This window comes from Schistocerca cancellata, chromosome 3, assembly GCF_023864275.1.
Source record: "Schistocerca cancellata isolate TAMUIC-IGC-003103 chromosome 3, iqSchCanc2.1, whole genome shotgun sequence".
NCBI lineage: Eukaryota > Metazoa > Arthropoda > Insecta > Orthoptera > Acrididae > Schistocerca > Schistocerca cancellata.
The window spans coordinates 588,842,001-588,867,040 of NC_064628.1; the positions used below are offsets into that span (position 1 = coordinate 588,842,001).

The following is a 25,040-nucleotide window of genomic DNA, read 5'->3' on the forward strand; positions in this document are numbered from 1 at the left end:
GAGAAAAATTTTCGCCTAACTCTCATTCAGAACATGTTCTATCATACGCAGTCTATTATTTGGTTCTTGTTGATCATTATCAAAGAAAGCAGCAGTGTAACTAACAACAAATAGCAGTCTCTTGCCATTGTTTCGCTAATGAGACGATTCCTCTCTCTTTTTTTTAATTGTAAGCTGTGGTAGCGCGCACAAAAGCAAGCCGTAAACACGCACTATCAAAATGCGACAAACAACTCATGACAGTACAGTAATGCATTTTCAGCTTAGAGTGACTGACGTAAACACCTATAACATAGAAAACGGCACTTATCACATCAAAGCAAAATAAGCAATCGATTCAAACCATACGAAGCACGTGAAAAAGGAAGGGTATCCGTATAAATATGGACGGAGCGCCTGACGCATAGCAATGGCTGCCTGGTAAAGCTTAACTGCTAAGCTTACGACTCGAACCAAACTACTGTAGCAGTATTGTCATTCATTCGACCTAAATTGTGTCTCATATTACAATGGATCAACTTTGTTTCGATTTGGAGGTGTGGCCTAAAACTTCTCTCTCCCCTTGAATTTCGAGTCTCAAATTTCAGGTACGGCTTAGATTCGAGAATTTTTTTTCCCTTTAGTTCGAGTCTCATTTTCAGGTGTGGCTTAGATTCGAGTGCAGCTTAGATTCGAGTAAATACGGTACACTGTCATTAAGAAGGAAGCAATGGATTGCATGGAAAGTAGACACAAAGGACCTACTAATATAGCAGAAAACTGATGGTGATGAGGATTATAGCATATTTACAACTGCTGTGAATATTTTTGGTGATATGGAATCTCCTTGGCTGACTATCGTTTGATCCTGAATTTCTCACTGTCCTGATTAAGTCTTCAGAATACAAACATAGTTTGAATTGCTACCTTGTTCCTCCGAGACTATCAGTATGAATTTTGTTCAAACAAATTTTTGTTTGCTAAATATCCTAAATGTTTAAAACCTGAAATTATAAACCACAAACACTGAAAAAATAAATAGTAAATACTGGTCATACCTCTGCAGACTGAACAACAGCCCGCCACCTGCCAAGGTGCTCACTCCATGCCTCTGTTCGTGACAGATGGGCCTCGAGCTGCCGTTTCTCTCCCTGTAAGCTCTCTACTTCAGATTCCAGAGTAGCCAGCACTTTTGATTCAGGTTTCAGAGATGATCGCAAAGCTTCCAGCGCCTGAAAATTTCATTATGACACTATAATCACAATTCCTTTCAGTTATGAATTAAATCAAGTATAAGTGGATGATAAAGTCAATGTAAAAACCTGAGTTGGCTTATAGTTAACTCACTTTCTGAACAATATTTTCCCTCATTTCTCTGCCATCCTCACTTATGCCTAGTTTCCAGAGACTATGAGACCTATACCCAAACCATTTGTTAAGAAAAGAAATACACTGTTCTTAAGCAGGTCTTAAGACTTTTAATTTTTTTCTTACTCTCATATTACAGATGAAAAGTGCAATGAATCTATAACCACATAACAGGTAAGAACCTTCCAAAACAAATTTATTTTTGTAAAAACGAGACACGTTAAATATCAGATACTACAGAAACACAGAAGATATGGATAGTTTCAGACTGTACTCTCCTCAATCTCAAAAGAAGGTTGAGACAGCAGAAGAAAAGTGGAGGCAAACAGAGGTTTTACAGAACACTACAACAAAAGCCAGCAGGGAAAGAAGAGATATAAATTACAAAGGGAATGCAATAATCTCTCAGATGCTTTTCTGAATAAATTTTGATTCAGGTGAAATTTATCAGCACACAATCTAAAGTCTGTAAATTTATTGTCATTACAAGAGATTTCACAAAACTTTTCCTGCCATCTTCTTCTGAAAATAAGGGTGCAGGTGATAGTTTTGGATCTAAGCTCAGACAGCGACACCATGTTATTCAGCTATTTGTCATACTCTCCACAGGTGTTCAGTTTGAGAGTGATTCATTTTAGCAATGATGCTAAGGCAGAACATGGTTAGCTTGTGACTTTTATTGCACATATTAATGCAATATAAAACCACAGAAAATGTCATTTCATGACTGCTTCACAGAATGCACCATACTGATCCTTCCCACCAACACCAGCTTTTCTGAATTGTGCAGTTGGGATCTCTCCCTGCAGTATGTCCTATGCTCCTGTAACCTTTTTGTTACCCGTTTGTTACCAGACTGGAGTAGGGACATGTCTTACATCTAGGTCTATTACAGGGATATGAGCCATGAGGTAAGGGTTTGGGAGCGGAGGTTATATAGGAAAGGATGATATATTGTGTAGATTTGGTGGAAGGCAGAATACCACTGTGGGAGGGGTGAGAAGGATAGTGGGCAGGACATTTCCAATTTCAGGGTACAACAGAGGTAGACAAAACCCAGAGGTAGTCGTAACACGGTTGCTCTAGTCCTGGGTAGTACTGAGTAACTCGGGGAATGGTCCTCTGTGGCCAGACGGTGAGGCTTGAGGAGGTGGTGGAAGACAAGAAGGATAAGGCACGGGAGATTTTTTTTTAACATTGCTGGGAGGATAATTACGGTCTGTGAAGGCTTCAGTGAGACCCTCGGTATATTTCGAAAGGGACCACTTGTCACTGCACACACAACGACCACGGGTGGCTAGGCTGTATGGAAGGGACTTCTTGGTATGGATCTGGTGGCAGCTGTCAAAGTGGGGGTATTGTTGGTGGTCAGTAGGTTTCATATGCACAGAGGTACTGGTGTAGCCATCTCTGAAGTGGAGGTAAACATCTAGGAAGATGGCTTCTTGGGTTGAGTATAACCATGTGAAGCAAATGGGGGAGAAGCTGTTGAGGTTCTGGAGGAATGTGGATGGGTGCTCACCCTTGATCCAGATCGCAAAAATGTCCTCAATAAATCTGAACCAGGTGAGGGGTTTAGGATTCTGGGTGTTTAGGAAGGATTCCTCTAGATGGCCCATGAATAGGTTGGCCTAGAATGGTGCCATGCGGGTGCCCATAGGCTTCAAGGCATTGCCTACAAACAAATCAGGAGAACAGCTATAGGCACCGGCATGGCACCATACCACACTTGGAACTGATTAAAAATAACATTTGCCTGGACGTTTCTAAGAATATCTTTGTTGTCAGTGATTCAAACTGTATTTGATGGCTGCTATCTACACTACAAAATCGCAAATGCTCACACCACTCACTACTGTTTTTCCAGCCTACGAATAATTTTTCAATTGGTTTGGCCTCCTAAGGACCACATGAAATAACTTATGTATTCTTTCTTTTTTCCTTTCTTTCTTTCCAGTAATTTTTCATACTTCCCCTTTGTTTTTCTCTTCTTTCTTCTGTCCATAATGCACCCGTCTTTTCCTTTGTTTTCTCCTGGAAGCCCTTGAAACCTTTTACTTTTGCTCTGAATCTTTCTCTTTCTCCTATTTCTTCCTCCATTACTTCCATTTCTCTCAGATCTGCTTTCACTTCTTTTAACCAGGCCACTGATGTTTCAGGGTTTCTGTCAAAGAAGTTAAAAATTCTTTTTGTTATCCTCTTTTCATCTAGCCTTTTTAGGTGTCCATGGAATATTATTATGATGATGATCATTATCATCATCATCATCATCATCATCCTTTTTTGTGTTTGGGTCATCTAAGACCACACAGCAATTTCAATGCTTCCTCCTTTGTTGTTCTTTCTTCTTCCTCCAGTATTCTTTCATATTGTTATTATTATTATTATTATCAATTAAATCACTCAAGGGAGTCTGATGTTCATCTTACAAGCCACTTGCGGAGTTTACCAACAGTCAGCCCCAGCAGTAGAACACAATGGCAGTATGTTTTAAGTTAAAAATGAAAAAAATTCAATCAATTGTTTCTATGTAACTTTTAGTGTTTTCTATTGAGAATCACAAAGCCTACATGTAATCAAAATTTACAACACCACACAAAACCATCCATATATACACAAAAGTAAGTACAAGAAGCCAACAGCCTTGTCTTGAATAGACCGGTCCAAGTCAGATCACCAAATTTAAGCAACAATGGGTACTGCCACTACTTGGACAGGTAACTGCCTGGGTGCACCACACACTGTTTGCTGTCTTCCATTTGAATATACAGCAAACCTTCAATCATCATCATCATCATCATCATCATCATCCAACAAAGACATGACACCACACTAGATACACATCCCATTACAGTCATCCATACTTCTCAGGTACACCAAAATACACAACCCGAACACTTCGCAAAATAAAGTTGCCAGTGTGCATGAAGCATAGGAAATACATTTCCAATTAGGTGGCTGAACCTGCCCTTAGCAGTCCACTGGAAGCAATTACATATGACTATTTTTTAAATAAGTACAAGCAAGACTGTTTCTTTATCTTTTGTTGGCTGAAGTGCCACCTAATGGGAAACACAAGACATTGAAGTCACTGCATATGTACACATACAGATGTACTGCATACCATAAGAGAAGCACAATATATCACATTTCACAATACTTAATTAATTACATCAGTTGATAAAACATAATAACACAGAGGGCTCAGAGAAATTCAGTATGACTACAGAGACACAATATGGGGGGAAAATCAGATGACCACTTTACATTTTACAGAACAACTTCAAAAACATTCTCACATACTTGCATTTTGTTGTTCAATTTCTGTTGTATTTCATCTATCTTTTTCCGTGCATAGCTGGACTGGTCAGCAATCTCTAATGTGCCACTGTCCATGCTGTCTGTCACATCGCTTGTATCATCTGAATCGAGAAGTGAGGCTGAAACATGCATTTAATTACCTATATGCAAAAGTATGTCTTATGCAGCATGTAGCAGACCTACTTTCTATGAAGTACTTAGCATACAGAGATTAGGGGAAACAAATATGAGACATTTGCAACCACATGTCGTATTATCTTTCCATTGTGAGTTTACTAGGTTCAGGATGTGCACCTGAGGTAGAAACAAAGATGTAGCCCATTATTCTTCCTAAATGCTGTATATGGAAAACTGCATAACTCACACATACACTGGAAATTTATCACATTTTTGAAGCATGAAAGATGTCTTACTTTCTCAGCAACATACTTTCTGAACTGATAAAAAGGCATACATGAACAGTCTTGAAATACATTCAAAAAATGAGGCATTTGCACCACATTCAAAAAGTGAGGCATTTGCACCAAAACAACACTAAAATAAATAAGCACTGACTGATGAATAAGGTGATTAGTTTCACTAAAAATTTTGACGTCACCATAATTTAGTACAAAAGGTTTTACTCAATTTTCAAGATGGAAGATAGAGGACACCAATACATTTCTAGGCTTAACACTAAACAATCGATTCCTGTAAGGTATTGTTTTCACCTCCTAGCTACTCAGTCTGTAAGCAGTAAAGGAATGACTAAGGTTAATGTCCCAATGATGATGGATGGGTACAGCTAGAGGACATGTTGAGATGGAACGTGTATGGGTAGGAAATTTTCCAAAGAAGTTATCACAACATTTGCCTTAATCAGTCTACAGGAATGACATAATCTTAAGTCTAGATGGCTGGAGAAAGATTTGAGCCCAGTTCCTCCTGACTGCATGTCGAGATTCTTAATTACTGTGCTATGATTCTCAGTCAACATGTAAACTAACTTGTAAACCAAAGCCAAATAGGTCTTTCAGATTTTGTACAGTCATTGGTCAACAGAAATGGTTTAGGGTAGAAGAGAAGATTATGGCAAAGACCCCATAAAAAGTTATTATGTGCAACATCAAAAACCTGATTGAACTTAACCCCTTCAAACCAGGAATTAACTACAATCGATTTGACATCATATTAATCCCAAACAATGTCATTCTTCGAGTGTTTCAGGAATGTCCTGCTATTCATCCTTTATTCTTTCCCTGCATTTTATGCAGCTGATCTTGGATCACAAGCACTTGTAATGTATGTACGAGGGATACTCCAAGTGTTAACTGTCATACTGAATAAATAAAGTAATTTAATTAATTTTGTTTGTTTGTTTGTCTGTAGATACTTGTCTGCAGCCCTGGACATATTGCAATCCCCATCCCATAATGCCGCAACACTAGCACGCTGTGCCAAAACAAAATGGCCCAGACCATTAATGAAGTGGAGTACCATGCAATAATTTGTTTTCAGCAGCAGTAGAATTGTTGCAGCTGTGTCAGGCCAATCTAGATGCCTAAGGAACTCATCTGGATTGGCCTCTCACATCTGCTACATTTCAATTGCTGCTAAAAACGAGTAATCACACAGTACTCCATGTTTTCAATGGAGTGCACCACCTTGTTTTGGCTCCTCCGGCAGCATGCTAAGGTACAGTGGCATTGTGGGATAGCAACGCATACTGGGACTGCAGATGTGTACCTGAATGTAGTGGGTCAGAGCAGCCAAACAGGGTCACGTCACTTCTGTTACATGATGAAAGAAAGGCTAAAGTGAATGCAACAAATGGTACCAAGAGCTTTACGAAACAGTTCTAGGCTATAACAAAAATTTGTTAAGCAAGCACGACAGAAGGAAAACTCTTGACACCTTCATAACCACTGATGTGGTCATGACAAATGATGCTGGGTAAACATTAGCCACTAGTTTGCTCCGTAAATATCCCAGCAGTTCAGCCTGTAAGGCAGTCAGTCAGACAGACCGATGGCTTGCATGATGTTTGCTCTAGATTCCCTGATTGCAGCGAAGTGACACCTGGCACGAGTTTGCTGTAAATTTCCTGCATGCTACGGACAACAGTTGCTACTGAGAGAGATGGCTACGTCACCATAATCACCAGTCGCAGAGTCCAACTCCACAGTCTGCCTCTGTCACAGATAGGAAGACCTGGAGGTCTTTCTGTCTCACCAGGACTAGAAATCCAGCATTCCTAACATTCCAGCAGACCGAATAGGGCCTACCTCAATATTAGGCCAATATCGTTGACTTCATGGCATCACAGCAACCATCATCAAGGTATAACGGATGACGAAAAAGGTTGTGAGCACAAAGGGGCAGAGCATCTCCCAAGTCGGCATGTGTAAGTTCAATACACGCGCCACCATCACTCATTGCTGCGGCATCGAGATACAGCCAGAGCCAGGGTCACCACAAGCAGCAAACTGCCAGTGGAGCATCTGGCTGGAAGGAAGTGTGCACTGTCGGCTGCCTCAAGCGGGTTGAAGGCTGCTTATGACGCAATTCCTCTGCGAGCACTGGCAGATAGTGCGAACCCCAAGTCAAGATATTACCTGTATTTTTATGGAAATAAATAACCACACTGGGGCAACACTTTCCAGTACATAGGACGACAGGTGATCTTACCAAACATGCTTTCTTATTATCCAACACTGGTGCCCATATCTAAGGTATGGTGTGGCAATTATTTCTGGATAAGGACCCTTGTGTGTTAGATTACATGGAAATGAAGGACAAATTACATGAATACTTAAAAAGTACGATTCTCGCAGTGACAGCACATCACAAATTATCTAAGGCTTAATAAGACACCTGCAAAATCTTTTAAGGAATTGATAGTCATCTTGTGAGGTCTCACTGGGGATAATAAATTCAGGTGTGAAAATTAGGACTTTAACCTTTCAAACAATGGAAAATCCAGGATGGAATGTAACAATATTATGAAAAGGAAAGTTGATATTCACCACATAGCGGAGATGCTGAATTGCAGATAGGCATAGCAAAAATACTGTCACAAATTAGCTTTTGCCCAGTATGGTCTTTGTCAAAAATTGACGACAGACACAAACACACACTCGCTTGTTGTGCGTATCTGGGACTTTCTTATGCCAATACTGTCGACAGGGTCTTGCTTATCCCTCATGCACCAGACACAGGATTGTGAAATTATCTTATTCAATTAAATAATCGCATACTGGAAGAATGCTCACCAGTTATTCAAGCTTTTGAACAAATGAAGCAAACAGAGTGAGCTCTCAGTTATGTGGGATCTTTTATAGTGACGACAACTCTTTCAATCACAAGGATACACAGGATGGTAATACCATCAAAATACTGCGTGTAGTTCCACCCCACAAAAATGAGGCAAGTCAAAAATCATCATTCTAAATCAGCCACCAAATGCTAAATCTTGCACTCAGCGCTTCGTAACTCACGATAGACAGTCGTGTTATTACAAAAACATTAACTGCTTATACTGTTGAAAAACGGGTCATAAGGCAGAGGTTTGTTTGCAGAAGCTTCCACAGGTGACACCAAACTTATGGAGGATGAGTTTGAAAATGGTGTTTACGGTATTCTTTCTCAGGTGATAAAGCAGTTTGGTAAATATTAGGGTCAATGGACAGAATATACAATTTCAACATGATACAGATTCCTCAAAAACTATCATTAACAGGGCAATGTATATCTTTACTAGTTCTCCACAGATGTCCAAATTCTAAGGAACGCTAACAAGTTATACTGATTAGCCTATCCAAATCAAAGGCCACTGCACTATGACTGTCAGGTATAAAAGCAAACATGGGCAGGTACCACTGCCGGTGACGCAACCATCAATAGATGTCTATGTAGAGGGAATGGATCTTTTTGGGCAGCTGGCTCCATGATTAAGTATTCGGCCAACCACATCTACGTCACAGATGGGAAGGCTGAATATTTGCAACTCTGTGCCAAATACATGTAGCTTTTCTCAGTTTCCATGGCAGAATTATGGACACCACAGTATGCGTCACCTTGCACCCAAGTTCTGTAAAACTGGTCTCGTACCGCATGCTCTGCAGGATTAAATCAAACAGGAGTTGGGTACACAGGTGTTGGATAGTATCATCACACCTGTCTAAAGCAGCCACACCTTTGCTTATAGATGGAAAACCTAAAAAAAAAAATCTACAATTGTATTGGAATTTCAAGTCAACAATAAACTGCCAGTCCATGGTGGATATGATTTCAAGAGCTGAAGATAACATGATTAAGTTGGGTCACAGACGATTTCATTCCCACATCGAATTGACGGATGTGTATCTGCAACTGCCCCTCAACAAGGAGGGTGGTAGTGGTGGTGGTGTGGAAAGCACCTTTTGGGCTCTCCATGTATAAGAGGCTTCCTTTTGGTATCAATTTGGCCCCGGCATTGTTCAAATGGTAGCTGGAGCATCTGTTTCCGAAGGTTCTAGGAACTGCTAACCACTTAGACGCCATCATAATCTTCATGTACACTACCAAAGAACATGTTTTACAACTTGGAAATGTTGCTACACATCTGACTTCAGGTGGGACTCTCTGTTAATATGGATAAGTGTTCTTTTTTTCCAGCACAAGACTGAGTATCTGGGACACATTCTCTCAATGGAAGGAATCTGTCCCACAAGTAAACATCTCTTAAGCCATTGCTCGGCTCCCAGTCAGTGCCAACATCGAACAACAGCAGTCTGTCCTGGAACAAATCAGATACTACAGGAAATTTATTCCGGCAGTGGCCACGGTAATGGAGCTGCTTCATAAATTGCTCATTACAGGTAAATGATGGGACTGGTCACCAAAATATCAATGGGCTTTCAAGCACTTGAAGGGAACCTCACTGGAGTCTGCTTGGACACCTATAAACTGAGGAAACCACTGACAATGGCTGCCAATGAGTCAGACATTGGGATCAGGGCAGTATTTTTACACAGGATGGACAGAGCAGACAATCCCATTACATTTACCTCTGAACAACTGAATATGGCACAAAAGGGCTACTAACAAACTGAGAAGGAAGCACTCATCCTTATCTTTACCATAAAGAAATTTCACAACTACATGTATGGATGTCAATTCCTGTGCCAAACAGGCCACAAACACTTGGTGACTCATTCTCATCCAACAGCACAGGTTCCCATCAAGACGCAACATTTACAACTTTGGTTGCTTTTCTTGACAGCTTACAACTATTAGATTGAGGTCAGACATTCTCCAACCACAGCAATGCTGACCTCCTTTCACATCTGCTGGCAGGCAGCAATTAACCTTCTGATGCGCCATCAGAGATATGTTTCAAGATCGACGTCCTCTCCAGTCAGTTGGTAACTGACCTCCCATTCAATGCCAAAGACATAGCAGACATTGTCACAGCAAATGGAGTCCTCTCACAGGTAAAGCATTTTATGCAAAAACAATGGCCTTCGTCAAAGAAGACATGAACACATCAAAACCTTATATATTTTTTTGGAAACCATAAACTGTGCTTCATTGTCCACAATGTGGATGACAAGGTGTGTGTTTCTCACTCTGATGACACTCCAGTCGGCCACCTTGAAAGATATTCCATACATGCCAACAGGGCATAATTTAATTACTATGAAGTGGATGGCTTGACAACATGTTTATTGGAAAGGATTGGAAAAGGATATTAAATCCATGCTCCATAACTTCATGCTCAGTCACAAGTACGAAGTGGCACCTCTAAATTCCTATACTCCTTGGCCTAGCACCCTTTTCTGGGGGCTAACTGGCTACTTCTTGTGGATGCCCACACAAGCTACCCTTATCTCATCAGGATGAGCAGTATTGCGTCTTCCTAAGGACCTGTGCGCTGAAACATATTTCTGCCGTGGAGCGTCTCCCTACAGGTATTATAATGGATAATGGCACCCAATTCACTAGTCAAAAATTTGTGTCTTTCTGCATGGCTCAAGGGACACAGCACCTTCGCAGCACACTATTTTATCCAGAGTTGAAAGGGATCATTGAAAGGGATCACAGATAGCTTCAGCTGGGACATTCAAGGCGCAAGTGAAAAAGCTCACATTTGAAAATGCCTTGCTAATGTTTCTCTTTTCGTACACAAGCTCTCCCCAAAAGGATGCATTTCCTGTGTGGAAGCTGCACGGCAGATGTCGAGGGCCTTACTGATCCTCATTACTCCTGGTCATCAGGGAAACACCACTGCTAGTAGTTTAGACAGCAAAGAATGGCATTTTAAGGTTAATGCTAATGTCTCCTATTCTGAAGTATGGTATGGCAAGAAGGAATGGTATCCAGAGACTGTGGTATGTCGCCCAGGCAATCCATTGCAGGTGGAGACACATGACGCAAACATGTGGATCAGCTCTGACAATTAGATAGATTTCTTCTTTCCAGGAATTATAGCCCTATTTCTGTTCCAGAACTGCAGCAGCTTACCAGTGCCAATGCCCAGCCACCACCGGAACTGATGGATGCAGAGCCCAGTAGGGATGGCACAGGTACCAGGATGGAGGTGGACTTTGTCCACTAACCACAGCAGCAGCCAAAGAAGAGATAGATTTGACCCTATTATTTGAAGGTTGAGGGTGGGGGTGGGGGGTGTGGATGGGGGATGATGTGTACCACATCACTACCCCTGCCTAGAAGTCCACACTTCAGTCACAGTGACGCCAACACAGCATGTACTTCAGTGATCTGCCAAGGAGGCTGCCAGTGGTGGCCATACTTCTTTGCATGCTTTTTCAAGTGCATCAATTAGACACTGCTACCACATAGTAGTCCCAGCCAATTGTGTGAATTCCCCATACCAATCCGAATGGCTATTTATGAGCCCAATGACGAACATCCTAGCTTATGTCCTTCCCACCATTCCTAAAGGTGGTGTTCCACCACCCATCCAGCCTACAAAACAACCTAGTCCATCCCTATGCCACTTCAGCACCAACTCCTTGCCAAAAAGAATATAACCTTGTGGAAGTCCCACCCAATCCACCCATCCAGCACTCCCTACTCCAGTCCTGTCACAGGCTTATCCTACCCCATTAGAGGCGGGCCCAACTGTGACAGCAGACATGTCTAATACAAACTCTGCTGCAATTGCTGCACAGCTTTTCACATGACAACCAACCAGCCATCCACAGAATGAATGGCACCACCAAACTGAGGCCAAGAACAAAGTTGACCATCCAGTGGTGCAACACGCAGCTGAGCACAACATGTCCGATTTCAATGTTGCTTCATAACCAGGACCACCTTGATCCTTCCCTCCACCACCAGCTTTTATGAAATACACAGATTGAAGTTGTCCTTGCAACAAATCCTTTACTTAACCCTCCTGGCCTTAATCCCCATTAAACCATTGTCCCCACACCCTCTACATAATAGTTCCCCCTTCCAATTCATGTGTCCACCTCACCTTCCCAACCTCCCTCCTACGTTCCAACCCAGCAAACCAGCTGCCTCCTTCTAAGTCTATAGACACCTACTCTCAACCTCTTTCCCTGCCTGCCACTTCTCTCTCCCTCTACCAACCCAACTTACACGACCCCCAGCCCACCATACTCCACCTGTCGAATTGTACTCTTGGCATTGTGTGTCCAGCCAGCACTACGTGGGGGCATAGACGGGTTTGCAGACGCACACGTGTACCTGTGTGCTTGTGTAAGTGTGTATACTCTAGCTCAAGAAAGGATTCATTCTCAAAGCTAGCATGTTTTCTTTCTTTGTTTGTTTCTTTCTTTCTTGTGTGTGCCTGTCAACAACTCAATGCTTCTGCTTTTCAGCAAGTGGTCTCTCTTACTCCTAAAGTATTTACGTTGTAAATGTTATGTTAAGATGAACAGAGTTTTTACTACTTAAAGGTATTGAAATCAGTGAGTTTTAAATATTCGCCAAGGTGACGGCATGCAGCTGGGCTGATCCAGGTAGCCACGAGCTGCTGCCCCAGGCCTGAGCAGCTTCCTCAGCAAGCGAGTTAGAGGAATGGAAGCTAGGTTTAACAGGGTCTGATGGAGTGAGGGGAGGACAACTTGGCTTTGACACCAGCATGTGGATGAAGGAGTTGGCTCCAAAGCTGGAAGTGTTTCCAATGAGACAGAATATGCTTGCCTTGAAATTTTTCAAAATGCAATAGTAATTTGACAGTGGTCTCTCACAAAGCCAATCATATCAACGTACCTACAACACTGATGTGTATTTACTGAGATATTAATATTATACATCACAAAACTACAGAAGTTTAATAACTGCTGAATGCTTCCTGTGGTCTTAACAAATAAAGCACTGGATGATAGCTTAGGACTCTAGCTATCATACCTGAGAGCCACACATTTTAACAAATATTTTATTTATTGAGTTATTACATTTTTATATGTTTTTAATATTGTAAATGTGTCAAGGTCAATGTATTCTCCACAGTTACACAGCAAATGAACATAGGCTATTATCCCTTATACTCTCCTTTACTTAACCATGTAACATTTGTATAAGTTATTACTTGATTTCACAGTATTTGTTTTATTATTTGATCTCTAGTTTATTTAATTAAAACTTAATTCAGCCAGTAAAACACTCATAATTTAAGAGTGGTAAAATTTTTGTAAGATCTGGTACACTACTAAATAGAGAGTAAAAAGACATCTATTGAACAGGTCAGCTTCATTGTTTAACATGTCTGACCATTGTTTGTTATTTGCCAAAAGTGTATGTGTGTGAAACTTACATTTAATTTAATTACACCTACATTTTTATGCACAGAATAGTGTGTCTGGACTGAAGGGGGCCGGAAGAAAGAGAGCTTTTATTTAAACCATTTGTCAGGTCTGTAACTTATTTATGCATCGAATGATGGTCCAAATTCTGTGCTTTACGTACATTATACATTTTGGTTGGGAAAGTGAGGTCTCAAAAGCACGAATGAGCAGTCACTCCTGGTTATTCTGAATCTGGTGGTCAGCTCATACTGATCAGTTTTGTGGTAACATGTTGGTGAGCTCATAACGCAGTTGCAGACTTGTAACTGTGATAGATTTTCAGGAATACAAAGGGACTTAAACTCTAAGAGCTGGCTGGAACGTCCAGCATCGCACTTTGGCTTATTTCAGTTGCATTTCTGAAATTAATACACAACAGAGTATGAGAATCTATTAAAAATTTCACATTTTAATTTATTGCCATACTGGACTTGTGGCAAATATGTTGTTTTTAGTTTAATGGAATGGAACTCTTGTTTTTCACATACCAGTGTTATTTACACAGTAGTTGGGGGATTCTGCTACCCTTCTCATTACACATTTATGCAAGCTTAATTGCACTTTAGAATAATTCTTATTATATTTATTTCATGTGTAACTGATTTGTTGTAGGACCACCATTCTTAATAATTTCTTTGTTTGGCTAACTGAGTAAATTGGTTCATTTATCTTAATGCTTTCATGTTGTCTGCATCAGTTATTCAGTAGAATTTAACCCTTTTGTCATTATTATTATTATTATTATTATTATTATTAACATTATTATATTTCAATTTGCTTTAATTAATAATTTGCATTACTTGTCAAGACTTGGATAATTAGACTGCACGATCAAAGGTTACAACTATTTTTGCAGTGACTTTAGCTGCTGGGCATGAAGGCAGACATGTATGGCTCACCCTAAGACTATATTAAGCCACAATTCTAAATAGAGCCATATTTCATCCAATCATGTCTATCGCTAAATTTCATCTCAGGGATGTATTCAGTAAAAATCATTAATAATGGTCAGCTGCAAGGTTCGATGCTCCAAGAAGTTATAAAGTTCTTTTGCCATATGTAGCTACAATGAAAAAAATGTAGCCCACATACCAGTAGAAACATACTGGCATAAACATAGCTTATTCTAATACCTTCATCCCCAGACACATCTACAGCTGTGCCACAATAGGTGATAGTACATTACCCATCTGTCTGCCATAATATTTTCCACCGTTAAACAAGAGCTATGTTAATCTGAGAATGTTTGTGAAGAGTTCAGGCTGGTGATGTGTGTGAAGAACAATCTAAGCCAATATGTAAGGAAGTTCAAATACCACATTCACATCTCCACTTAATTCGTAGACCACCTCAACCAATATAGTTTTGTGTTAGCAACGGAATGGACAGTTTTTATGTAACCTGTATCTTTTGAATGGCCCACTTTAAAAATCCTTCCAATTATCTGTTGAAAACTTCTACAAATCTTTCATGTATTCTCTAGGTACTCACTAATGTAAATCTATTGCCTAATTTACGGACAATATTTTGAACATAGCGGCGTCAATAGATAAACAGCTTTCACCTGCTGTGCAAACCTTTGCAAGGAACATCTTCTGACAAAGCCACTAGAATCCTTTGAGTTCAAGCCAATGTGTTTCTATTGACACGTGGTCAATAAATTTGTGGTATTACCACATGGAAGTGAAGAACGCCATTTCTTCAAAATACTTAAACAGCCTTAATCCATACATATTATAAAAATGGATGTACATATGTATGTATGTATGTATGTATGTATGTATGTTCCACATCTCTTAAAACACTGGACAAATTTCAATCAAACTTATTAGCCATATCACTTACTGTCTGGATACAGTCACTGTGGATGTAAGAATGGTCCATCTATCAAAGGGATGGTGGGGGGTGAAAAAGTAGTATAGCCCAATAAATGCAAATAGCCAGACTTTATTCATCCAGTATTTGAGAATGAAAGTTATTGGAATATACGTCACACATAATTTCAAACAATTAGCTAAGCTGCAACACTTCACTGTCCGCTACTCCCACCATACTAACCCCCTCCCCGCCCCAGCCTCCTCCTTAGTCCTCCTTACCCCCACCCAGTCGCCACTTCCATCATGCACTGGTGCTGCTGCTCGCAGTGTGGTTTCAGCTCTCTGAGGCTGCAGATGTGTGTGCAAGTTGTGCTTGTGTGAGTGTGTGTGTGCGTGCATGTATGTATATGTGTGTACTGCTGACAAAGGCCTTAATGGCCGAAAGCTATGATTGTGTGAATCTTTTTATTGTGCCTATTGCGGCTCAGCATCTTCGCTATATGGTGAGTAGCAAATTTCTTTCTCTCGTATTGAAACTTTATTTTCTCGTAGACAACACCCACAAAATGATGAAAGGATAAAGTTCACTGGTTACTACATTTCTGCTGTTCATGCAATAAAATCATACCAGGCAAGCCAATTTAATGTATTACTTCTTTACTATTAATTGTATTCGCAATGTATTTTGCAGACGGCATTCACAATACCACTGAATGTACCAGCAAAATTATATCACTGTAGGGCACGTAGTTCCGGAGATATGATGTAAAACACTGAGAAGCATGAAAAACTGCTTCATCATGCATGATGTTTAAATTTACTACATCTTTGCTGCAAACTCAAATACAACACATTTCGCAGACAGTATCTACATATGGTGCTGAACGTACCTACAAAAATGTATCATTGTATGAAACACAGTTCAGGAGATATGGTGTAAAATACCGAGATGAGTGAAAAACTGCTGCATCATGCATGACATATTAATTTATTACTTTTTTACTACTGATATTTGCAACACATTTCATAGACAGTATCCATATATGCAGCTTACTGTATCTACATAAATGCATAGTGCTTCAAAATTTATGTCACATGATTCTAGAGCATGAAGAGGAGACTTACTAGATCATGTTTTACACAGGAACCCACGTCCAGAAACAGTTCATTTCCATGTTACAAGGAGAACAAGACATGGAGATTTCACTCTATTTACTGTGATATTACAACAGTTATTAGATATGACGACCAACAAGTTCAGTGCACGGAGTGGATCAGCACAATAATTTTGCATAAATTCTGTCCACCATGCATGGTGTATGGTTAATCATTTCTGCCGCAGCCCTGATCCATGTAACTAGATCTTCCTCCAACTGGACAGGGGTCTCATAAACAAGACTCTTCATGTGACTCCGCAAGAAAAAGCCTGAAAAGTTTAAATCTAGGGATACTGGTGGCCAAACACGTGGTCCACATCAACGGATCCATCTGTCCATGTAGACTACATTCGGATGGTTTCGGATGTGAACTGAAAAATGTACTGCTGCGCCATCATGCTGAACCTTGATTCATGTCAAATATCCAATGGCACATCTTCCAAAAGTCCTGCCAGCACTTGTTGCAGGAATATCAAGTACCTGGAACCCATGAGCTTCTTGTAGCAAGACTGTATGGCCCAGTCACACAACCCCCATATATATCTGGACAGACTTGGATGCCAAATGTGTGATAAAATCTTCACATGTGGTTTTCTTCATCCCAAACGCAGCCATTTTGAGCTTTCTGAACACCTTCCCTATTGAAATGTGCTTTGTGGGCGAGCAAAATTCGCCTTGGAAATCGAGGAAAATCCACACAAAGGTGTAAAAACCAAGAACAGAAATTGACATTTGGCACAAAATCCGCCGGGAGCATAATGTGTACTTTCTGAGGGTTGTGTGGATGGAGTTGCTGTGCATGCAGAACATGCCAGACAGACAAGTGAGAGACATGCAATGGCGGGAGTACTCATCGATGGGTTCTCTTCAACTTGATGGAGCACTTCCTCCTCCAATATGACAATGTGCTGCTTTCTTGGAGCACCACAGTTTGCTGCATCGCCCATGAATTCCTCACTTTGCCACAGCTGTTGTTCTACTCTGCAATTTGGGATTAGATGGAGTCACACGATTTGGAAAGTACTCATGGTACACACATTGAGCACCTCTTCCATTATGGCGAGCTTCACCATAAATTAAAAATGTATTGGTGTACTCTACGCACGTGTACTCAAGCATCCTGTTAATGCAGTACTAGTCACCATAACATCAACTGACGCATAACAGGAAGCATGAAAACAAGGCAGACGGAAACAGAGGATATCATGTGACACTGTGCCATCATACCATTCATGAATATGAGTAGCCTTCCATAATAGGCGAATTGAGTAAGAAACCTCTAGTGCATGACTGAGTAGCTGTTGTTTTCCTTGTAACTTGGAAATGAATCGTTTCTGGAGATGGGTTCCTATGTAAAACTAAGTCCCCTATGCAACTTCTAGACAAGTCCATCCAAGTGCAAATAATAGTTAAAACGTCCTCTTAAATCCCTAAATGGATTTAAAACAAATTTGTTACACATACTACCTACTATCTGGGAAGAAATACTGTGGAGGTGAGAACCATCGACTTCCTACTGGAGTGATGGTGATAACTCGGAGAGAGCAGGATAAAGTAGAAGGTACACAGACAGAGAGGGGAAAGAAGGAGATGGACAGACAGAGAGGGGGGAGGGGGAAATGGGCTGTAAAAGGGAAGAGGAGGAGACGGACAGAGAAAGGAAAAAGGAGGAGATGGACACAGAAAGGAAAGAGGAGTAGAGGGACAAAAGGGGGGGGGGGGGGGGGAGATGGACAGAGAGAGGGGATGGAGAAGATGGACAGAGAGACTGTGTGGGGGATGGGTCCTTTGGCCATAACAAGTATAGAAAATCCATACACAGCAGCCTCTATTTCAATATCTTGAGCCGCCACCACCACCCTTCATAAAGAACAAATGTGCTGAGACTAAGCTCCAAAGAGCTGCCAGATTGCCAACCCTCAGTAAAGCCCCTATTACACGACGCGCGTAAACCATACACCTATGCACCAGTGCCTTAAGTGTTCGTATCTGTAACTACAAACTGGTTCACAGAGGCCTATTACAGCATGAACGCAGGATATACCTGGCGCACATGAGCAGTGGATGGTAATAATGTGCAAAATGCAAACAGAACCGTCTGATCTCTCATAAAGTCGTTCGTTGCACCGCACAGAACACAAGGGGGATCGTGTGACATATTGGAACATCATCGTTCCAATTATTTATGTGAGATCAAGGTCCCTATTTAATAAGAAATTGTTTTTTTCATTATTTATTAAGTAATTGCTATTCTATTAAGTAGGTTACTACTGTTCTAAATTACTGACTAAACAGTTAGTTTTATATTACGACACTTGGTTGTACAGGTACATGTATATCTAAATTTACATTTTGCACATGGAGGACCCACTTGTTTTTGGAGCTATTGCCCTGGCAGTGACAGTAAATCTTCAGATTAGGACAAAAAGATGACATAAACAAAAAGCCAGACGTTGTCGAATTCGACCCTAGCTGAAAAGAAGGAACGAAGGTAGGAGATTATATTCCCTTATCAAAGAACTCCCTCATGAACCATAGACTTTGCCATTGGTGGGGAGGCTTGTGTGCCTCAGTGATACAGATAGCCGTACCGTAGGTGCAACCACAATGGTGGGGTATCTGTTCAGAGGCCAGAGAAACGTATGGTTCCTGAAGAGGGGCAGCAGCCTTTTCAGTAGTTGCAGTGGCAACAGTCTCGATGATTGACTGATCTGGCCTTGTAACACTAACCAAAAAGGCCTTGCTGTGCTGGTACTGCGAACGGCTGAAAGCAAGGGGAAACTACAGCCGTAATTTTTCCCCGAGGGCATGCAGCTTTACTGTATGGTTAAATGATGATGGCGTCCTCTTGGGTAAAATATTCCGGAGGTAAAGTAGTCCCCCATTCGGATCTCCGGGTGGGGACTACTCAGGAGGACGTTGTTATCAGGAGAAAGAAAACTGGCGTTCTACGGATTGGAGCATGGAACGTCAGAACCCTTAATCGGACAGGTAGGTTAGAAAATTTAAAAGGGAAATGGATAGGTTAAATTTAGATATAGTGGGAATTAGTGAAGTTCGGTGGCAGGAGGAACAAGACTTCTGGTCAGGTGAATACAGGGTTATAAATACAAAATCATATAAGGGTAATGCAGGAGTAGGTTTAATAATGAATAGGAAAATAGGAATGTGGGTAAGCTACTACAAACAGCATAGTGAATGCATTATTGTGGTCAAGATAGATATGAAGACCACGCCTAACATAGTAGTACAAGTTTATATGCCAACTAACTCAGCAGATGATGAAGAGATTGATGAAATGTATGATGAGATAAAAGAAATTATTCAGATAGTGAAGGGAGACGAAAATTTAATAGTCCTGGATGACTGGAACTCAATAGTAGGAAAAAGAACAGAAGGAAACTAAGTAGGTGGATATGGAATGGGAGGAAGGAATGAAAGGGGAAGCCGCCTGGTAGAATTTTGCACAGAGCATAACTTAGTCATAGCTAACATTTGGTTCAAGAATCATAAAGGGAGGGAATAAGATTGGCAATACTGGAAGGTCCCAGATAGATTATATAATGGTAGGACAGAGATTCAGGAACCAGGTTTCAAATTGTAAGACATTTCCAGGGGCAGATGTAGACTCTGACCACAATCTATTGGTTATGACCTGTAGATTAAAACTGAAGAAACTGCAAAAAGGTAGGAATTTGAGGAGATGGGACCTGGATAAACTGAAAGAACCAGAGGTTGTAGAGAGCTTCAGGGAGAGCATTAGGGAACGATTGACAAGAATGGGGGAAATAAATACAGTAGAAGAAGAATGGGTAGTTTTGAGAGATGTAATAATGAAGGTAGAAGAGGATTAAGTAGGTACAAAAGACGAGGGCTAATAGGAATCCTTGGGTAACAGAAGAGATATTGAATTTAACTGATGAAAGGAGAAAATATAAAAATGCAGTAAATGAAGTGGGCAAAAAGGAATACAAACGTCTCAAAAATGAGATCGACAGGAAGTGCAAAATGGCCAAGCAGGGATGGCTAGAGGACAAATATAAGGATGTAGAGGCGCATATCACTAGGGTAAGACAGATACTGCCTACAGGAAAATTAAAGAGACCTTTGGAGAAAAGAGAACCACTTGCATGAATATCAAGAGCTCAGATGAAAACCCAGTTCTAAGCAAAGAAGAGAAAGCAGAAAGGTGGAAGGAGTATATAGAGAGTCTATACAAGGGCGATGTTCTCAAGGAAAATATTATAGAAATGGAAGAGAATGTAGATGAAGATGAAATTGGAGATATGAAACTGCGTGAATAGTTTGACAGAGCACTGAAAGACCGAAGTCGAAACAAGGCCCCGGGAGTAGACAACATTTCATTAGAACTACTGACGGCCTTGGGAGAGCCAGTCCTGACAAAACTCTACCATCTGGTGAGTAAGATGTATGAGACAGGCGAAATACCTTCAGACTTCAAGAAGAATATAATAATTCCAATCCCAAAGAAAGCAGGTGTTGACAGATGTGAAAATTACCAAACTATCAGTTTAACAAGCCATGGCTGCAAAATACTAACACGAATTCTTTACAGACGAATGGAAAAACTGGTAGAAGAGGACCTCGGGGAAGAACAGTTTGGATTCTGTAAAAATGTTGCAACACGTGAAGCAAAACTGACCCTATGACTTATCTTAGAAAATAGATTAAGGAAAGGCAAACCTACATTTCTCGCATTTGTAGACTTAGAGAAAGCTTTTGACAATGCTGACTGGAATACTCTCTTTCAAATTCTGAAGGTGGCAAGGGTAAAATACAGAAAGCAAAAGGCTATTTACAATTTGTAGAGAAACCAGATGGCAGTTATAAGAGTCGAGGGGCATGAAAGGGAAGCAGTGGTTGGGAAGGGAGTGAGACAGGGTTGTAGCCTATCCCCGATGTTATTCAATCTGTATATTGAGCAAGCAGTGAAGGAAGCAACAGAAAAATTCGGAGTAGGAATTAAAATCCATGGAGAAGAAATAAAAACTTTGAGGTTCACCGATGACATTGTAATTCTGTCAGAGACAGCAAAGGACCTGGAAGAGCAGCTGAACAGAATGGACAGTGTCTTAAAACAAGGATATAAATGAACATCAACAAAAGCAAAATGAAGATAATGGACTGCAGTTGAATTAAATCGGGTGATGCTGCGGGAATTAGATTAGGAAATGAGACACTTAAAGTTGTAAATGAGTTTTGCTATTTGGGGAGCAAAAAAACTGATGATGGTCGAAATAGAGAGGATATGAAATGTAGACTGGCAATGGCAAGGAAAGCGTTTCTGAAGAAGAGAAATTTGTTAACATCGAGCATAGATTTAAGTGTCAGGAAGTCATTTCTGAAAGTATTTGTATGGAGTGTAGCCATGTATGGAAGTGAAACATGGACGATAAATAGTTTGGACAAGAAGAGAATAGAAGCTTTTGAAATGTGGTGCTACAGAAGAATGCTGAAGATTAGATGGGTAGATCACATAACTAATGAGGAGGTATTGAATAGAATTGGAGAGAAGAGAAATTTGTGGTGCATCTTGACTTGAAGAAGGGATCAGTTGGTATGGCATATTCTGAGGCATCAAGGGATCACCAATTTAGTATTGGAGGGAAGCGTGGAGGGTAAAATTCGTAGAGGGAGACCAAGAGATGAATACACTAAACAGATTCAGAAGGATGTAGGTTGCAGTAAGTACTGGGAGATGAAGAAGCTTGCACAGGATAGAGTAGCATGGAGAGCTGCATCAAACCCGTCTCTGGACTGAAGACCACAACAACAACATGAAAGAACTGAGACCCGAAGATCCACAAGGATTCGGAACTTCATGAGGATGGACATGGCCTGTTTCGAGAAGCTGCTGTCTATGACAGAAGATGGAATTAGCAAGTGTGACACAGTCATGAGGGAAACTATCCCACCTTCTCGAAAGTAAGAATTAAATTATACAATGGTTGGAACTTTAATAGTGGCAACTATTTATTTACAGCTCATACAAAATAGATGCGTGTTTCAAAGTTTTACTTACCTTCAAAATAGTCACCAGCATTGTGTATAACCCATTGCGAATGATGTGGAAGTCGTAGGATACTCTTAGCAGCACCAGTTGTGTTGACAATTCGAGTGGCGCGGTCTACTGCCCACGAATTTGTAGCAGTTCTGAAGTGAATGTCGTAAAGTGTTTCCTTCAGTTTAGAAATTGAGTTGCAGTCATGAGGGCTTAAGTTAGGGGAGTGCAGTAGGTGGTATAGCACTCAGCAGCCCTATCAGTCAAACGAATCAGTAACAGTTTGCACTGTACGTGCTTGAGCATCGTCCTGCAAAATGATGGTCAGGTCCTGCAGAAATTGCCATCACTTCTGGCTCTACGCTGTTCATTTTTGGAACACAACCTACGACCCGCTTAGAGACAGAAGTGATGACACTTTCTGCAGGACCTGACCATCATTTTGCACGACAATGCTCAAGCACATACAGTGCAAGCTGCTGGTGATTTGTTTGATAGATAGGGCTGCTAAGTGCTATACCAACTACTGCACTCCCCTGATTAAGCCCTCGTTAGTTCAACTCGATTTCTAAACTGAAGGAAACACTTCACAGCATTTGCTTCAGAACTACTACAAATTCGTTGAGCAATAGACTGTGCTGCTCGAACTGTCAACACAACTGGCACTGCTAAGAGTATCCTACGACTTCCACATCACTGGCAACGGGTTATACACAATGCTGGTGACTACTTTGAAGGTCAGTAAAACTTTGAAAAATGTATCTATTTTGTACCAGCTGTAAATATATAGTTGCCACTATTAAAGTTCCAACCCTCGTATATTTATATTTTTTGTGATCATACCAAACTAGATCACTGATAAAATGCCAGTACATGCCCTGTTATGTTGTTGGCTGGTTGTAACATTATGTTTCCTGGTGACTCAGGAATCTTTTAAGAATCTGGCTTTCAGACAGAGAACAGAACAGCCTACCAATTCAAATGTAGTTGTGGGTGTATGCACTGCAACTTGCAACACTTTAAAGGACCAATACTTAATGGTGCGCTTGCGTCTTTTTTTCCAAGTTTGGAAAATGGAATGCAATGTGCTACTCAGAGTTTTGCAGTCTTTGTCTGTCACACTGGGCAAAACTGCACGGACTTTCTTGCCATCACTGCCAGTTTTTCTTTTCTGGCATGCTGAAATACAGTACAAGATGCTATAAAACCAAACATGAACTTTCACAAGCTGAGGCATTAAGATACAAATCGAAAATCACCATGTAACGTTATACGCATATTACTCGGAAAGAAATGATTGCCAATGTGCCTTATTATGATACAGCAGGTCATATACACACCTTTCCCTGTTGTATGCCTGAACTAAGATGCCTAATGCCTCTTTGCTCCATTTCATTTCGATAATACAAAGTAATCTAAAGAGAAAATGCCTTCACCAAAAGTTAATATAAAAGAAAGTTTTTTATCTGCATTTATGAAAACCTGTTTACTGAAAAAAAGGTGGAAAATCTCCAACACAAAAACTGAAATTAGGTACTAGCTAACAAACAATAAACAAATAAGCAGAAAGCACTGAGGTACCCCCCTTCTACGCATGCATGATTTATCACTACCTAGTGTGCATGAGCAGATTGACAGCAGTTTAGAACTGCTGTCTATTCTGGTGCACGAATATTGTGTCTACTAATTTTCATAATTTCACCCTATCTACCACTAGATGGCTGTCGTGCTAGACCAGTACCGTTCGTGGCAGATTGTCGTGTATTACCCGCTTAAGAACTATGCTACCTACAGTGTACCAAAGGAATGGGTACTCATACCAACAAACTGGGTGAGGGCTGAGGATAATGTTTATAAAACTGATGTTCAGTCACAGCCTGAGTATGATTATGTGTTTTAGTGATTTTAATCTTGTGACGTGCTGCCATACTCATGATGCTAGTCATACAAATTTAATTATATGTATGACCTTTGCGCTCTGAAGTAAAAGGTTGTAAATGTGATTTATATACATATGCAAGAGTCCAGCATGGCAACATTTGCCATCACAGATTCTGATGATCATACAGTCAACAAATGCATTTAGGTACTGTACAATAGCACATAAAATAAACCTAACTGACAGTTGCAGGTGAGAGAGAATCACTTAGGAGAAAGCCAAGTATGGGTATCAGGAAACATTAAAACTTGATACAGATGTTTCAATTTACACATGGCTTAGGTTCTAGCAGTCAAATCATTAAACTCTTTATCAATCACCTTGTGTACCAGAGGCAGAAAACACAGAGATATAAGAATTTCACAAAATAACAGTTTGGCTGTAGGAAACCAAATGTGAATAGAAAGCTTAACAAATATTGGAATTCAAACTTTGATGTAAACAGGGGTAAAACAACAACAATAGCTTGCAGTACGGTTATAGTATAGGCAGCGAGCACTTAAAAGACCACATCTTAGAGAAGAAGACAATTAACTCAGTCATCAAAATAAAGCTTACAAACTGAAATTGCTACCTTGGTATAAAACCTGAAAATATACCACCAAGAATCTGAACTAGTCCCCTTCTCTTTGCAAACTA

At 40.5% G+C, this 25,040-nt stretch overlaps 1 protein-coding gene across 1 annotated transcript in view; it reads right to left on the reverse strand.

Moving 5' to 3' along the window:
• Positions 1 to 25,040, reverse strand: part of LOC126175451 (sorting nexin-25) — a 173,113-nt gene that overhangs the window by 102,689 nt on the left and 45,384 nt on the right. Inside the window, exons 11-12 of the mRNA XM_049922252.1 lie at positions 4,651 to 4,787; positions 1,038 to 1,211 (exon numbers count right to left, since the gene is read on the reverse strand). Coding sequence (XP_049778209.1) covers positions 1,038 to 1,211; positions 4,651 to 4,787 — 311 coding nt within the window. The remainder of the gene's footprint in view (positions 1 to 1,037; positions 1,212 to 4,650; positions 4,788 to 25,040) is intronic.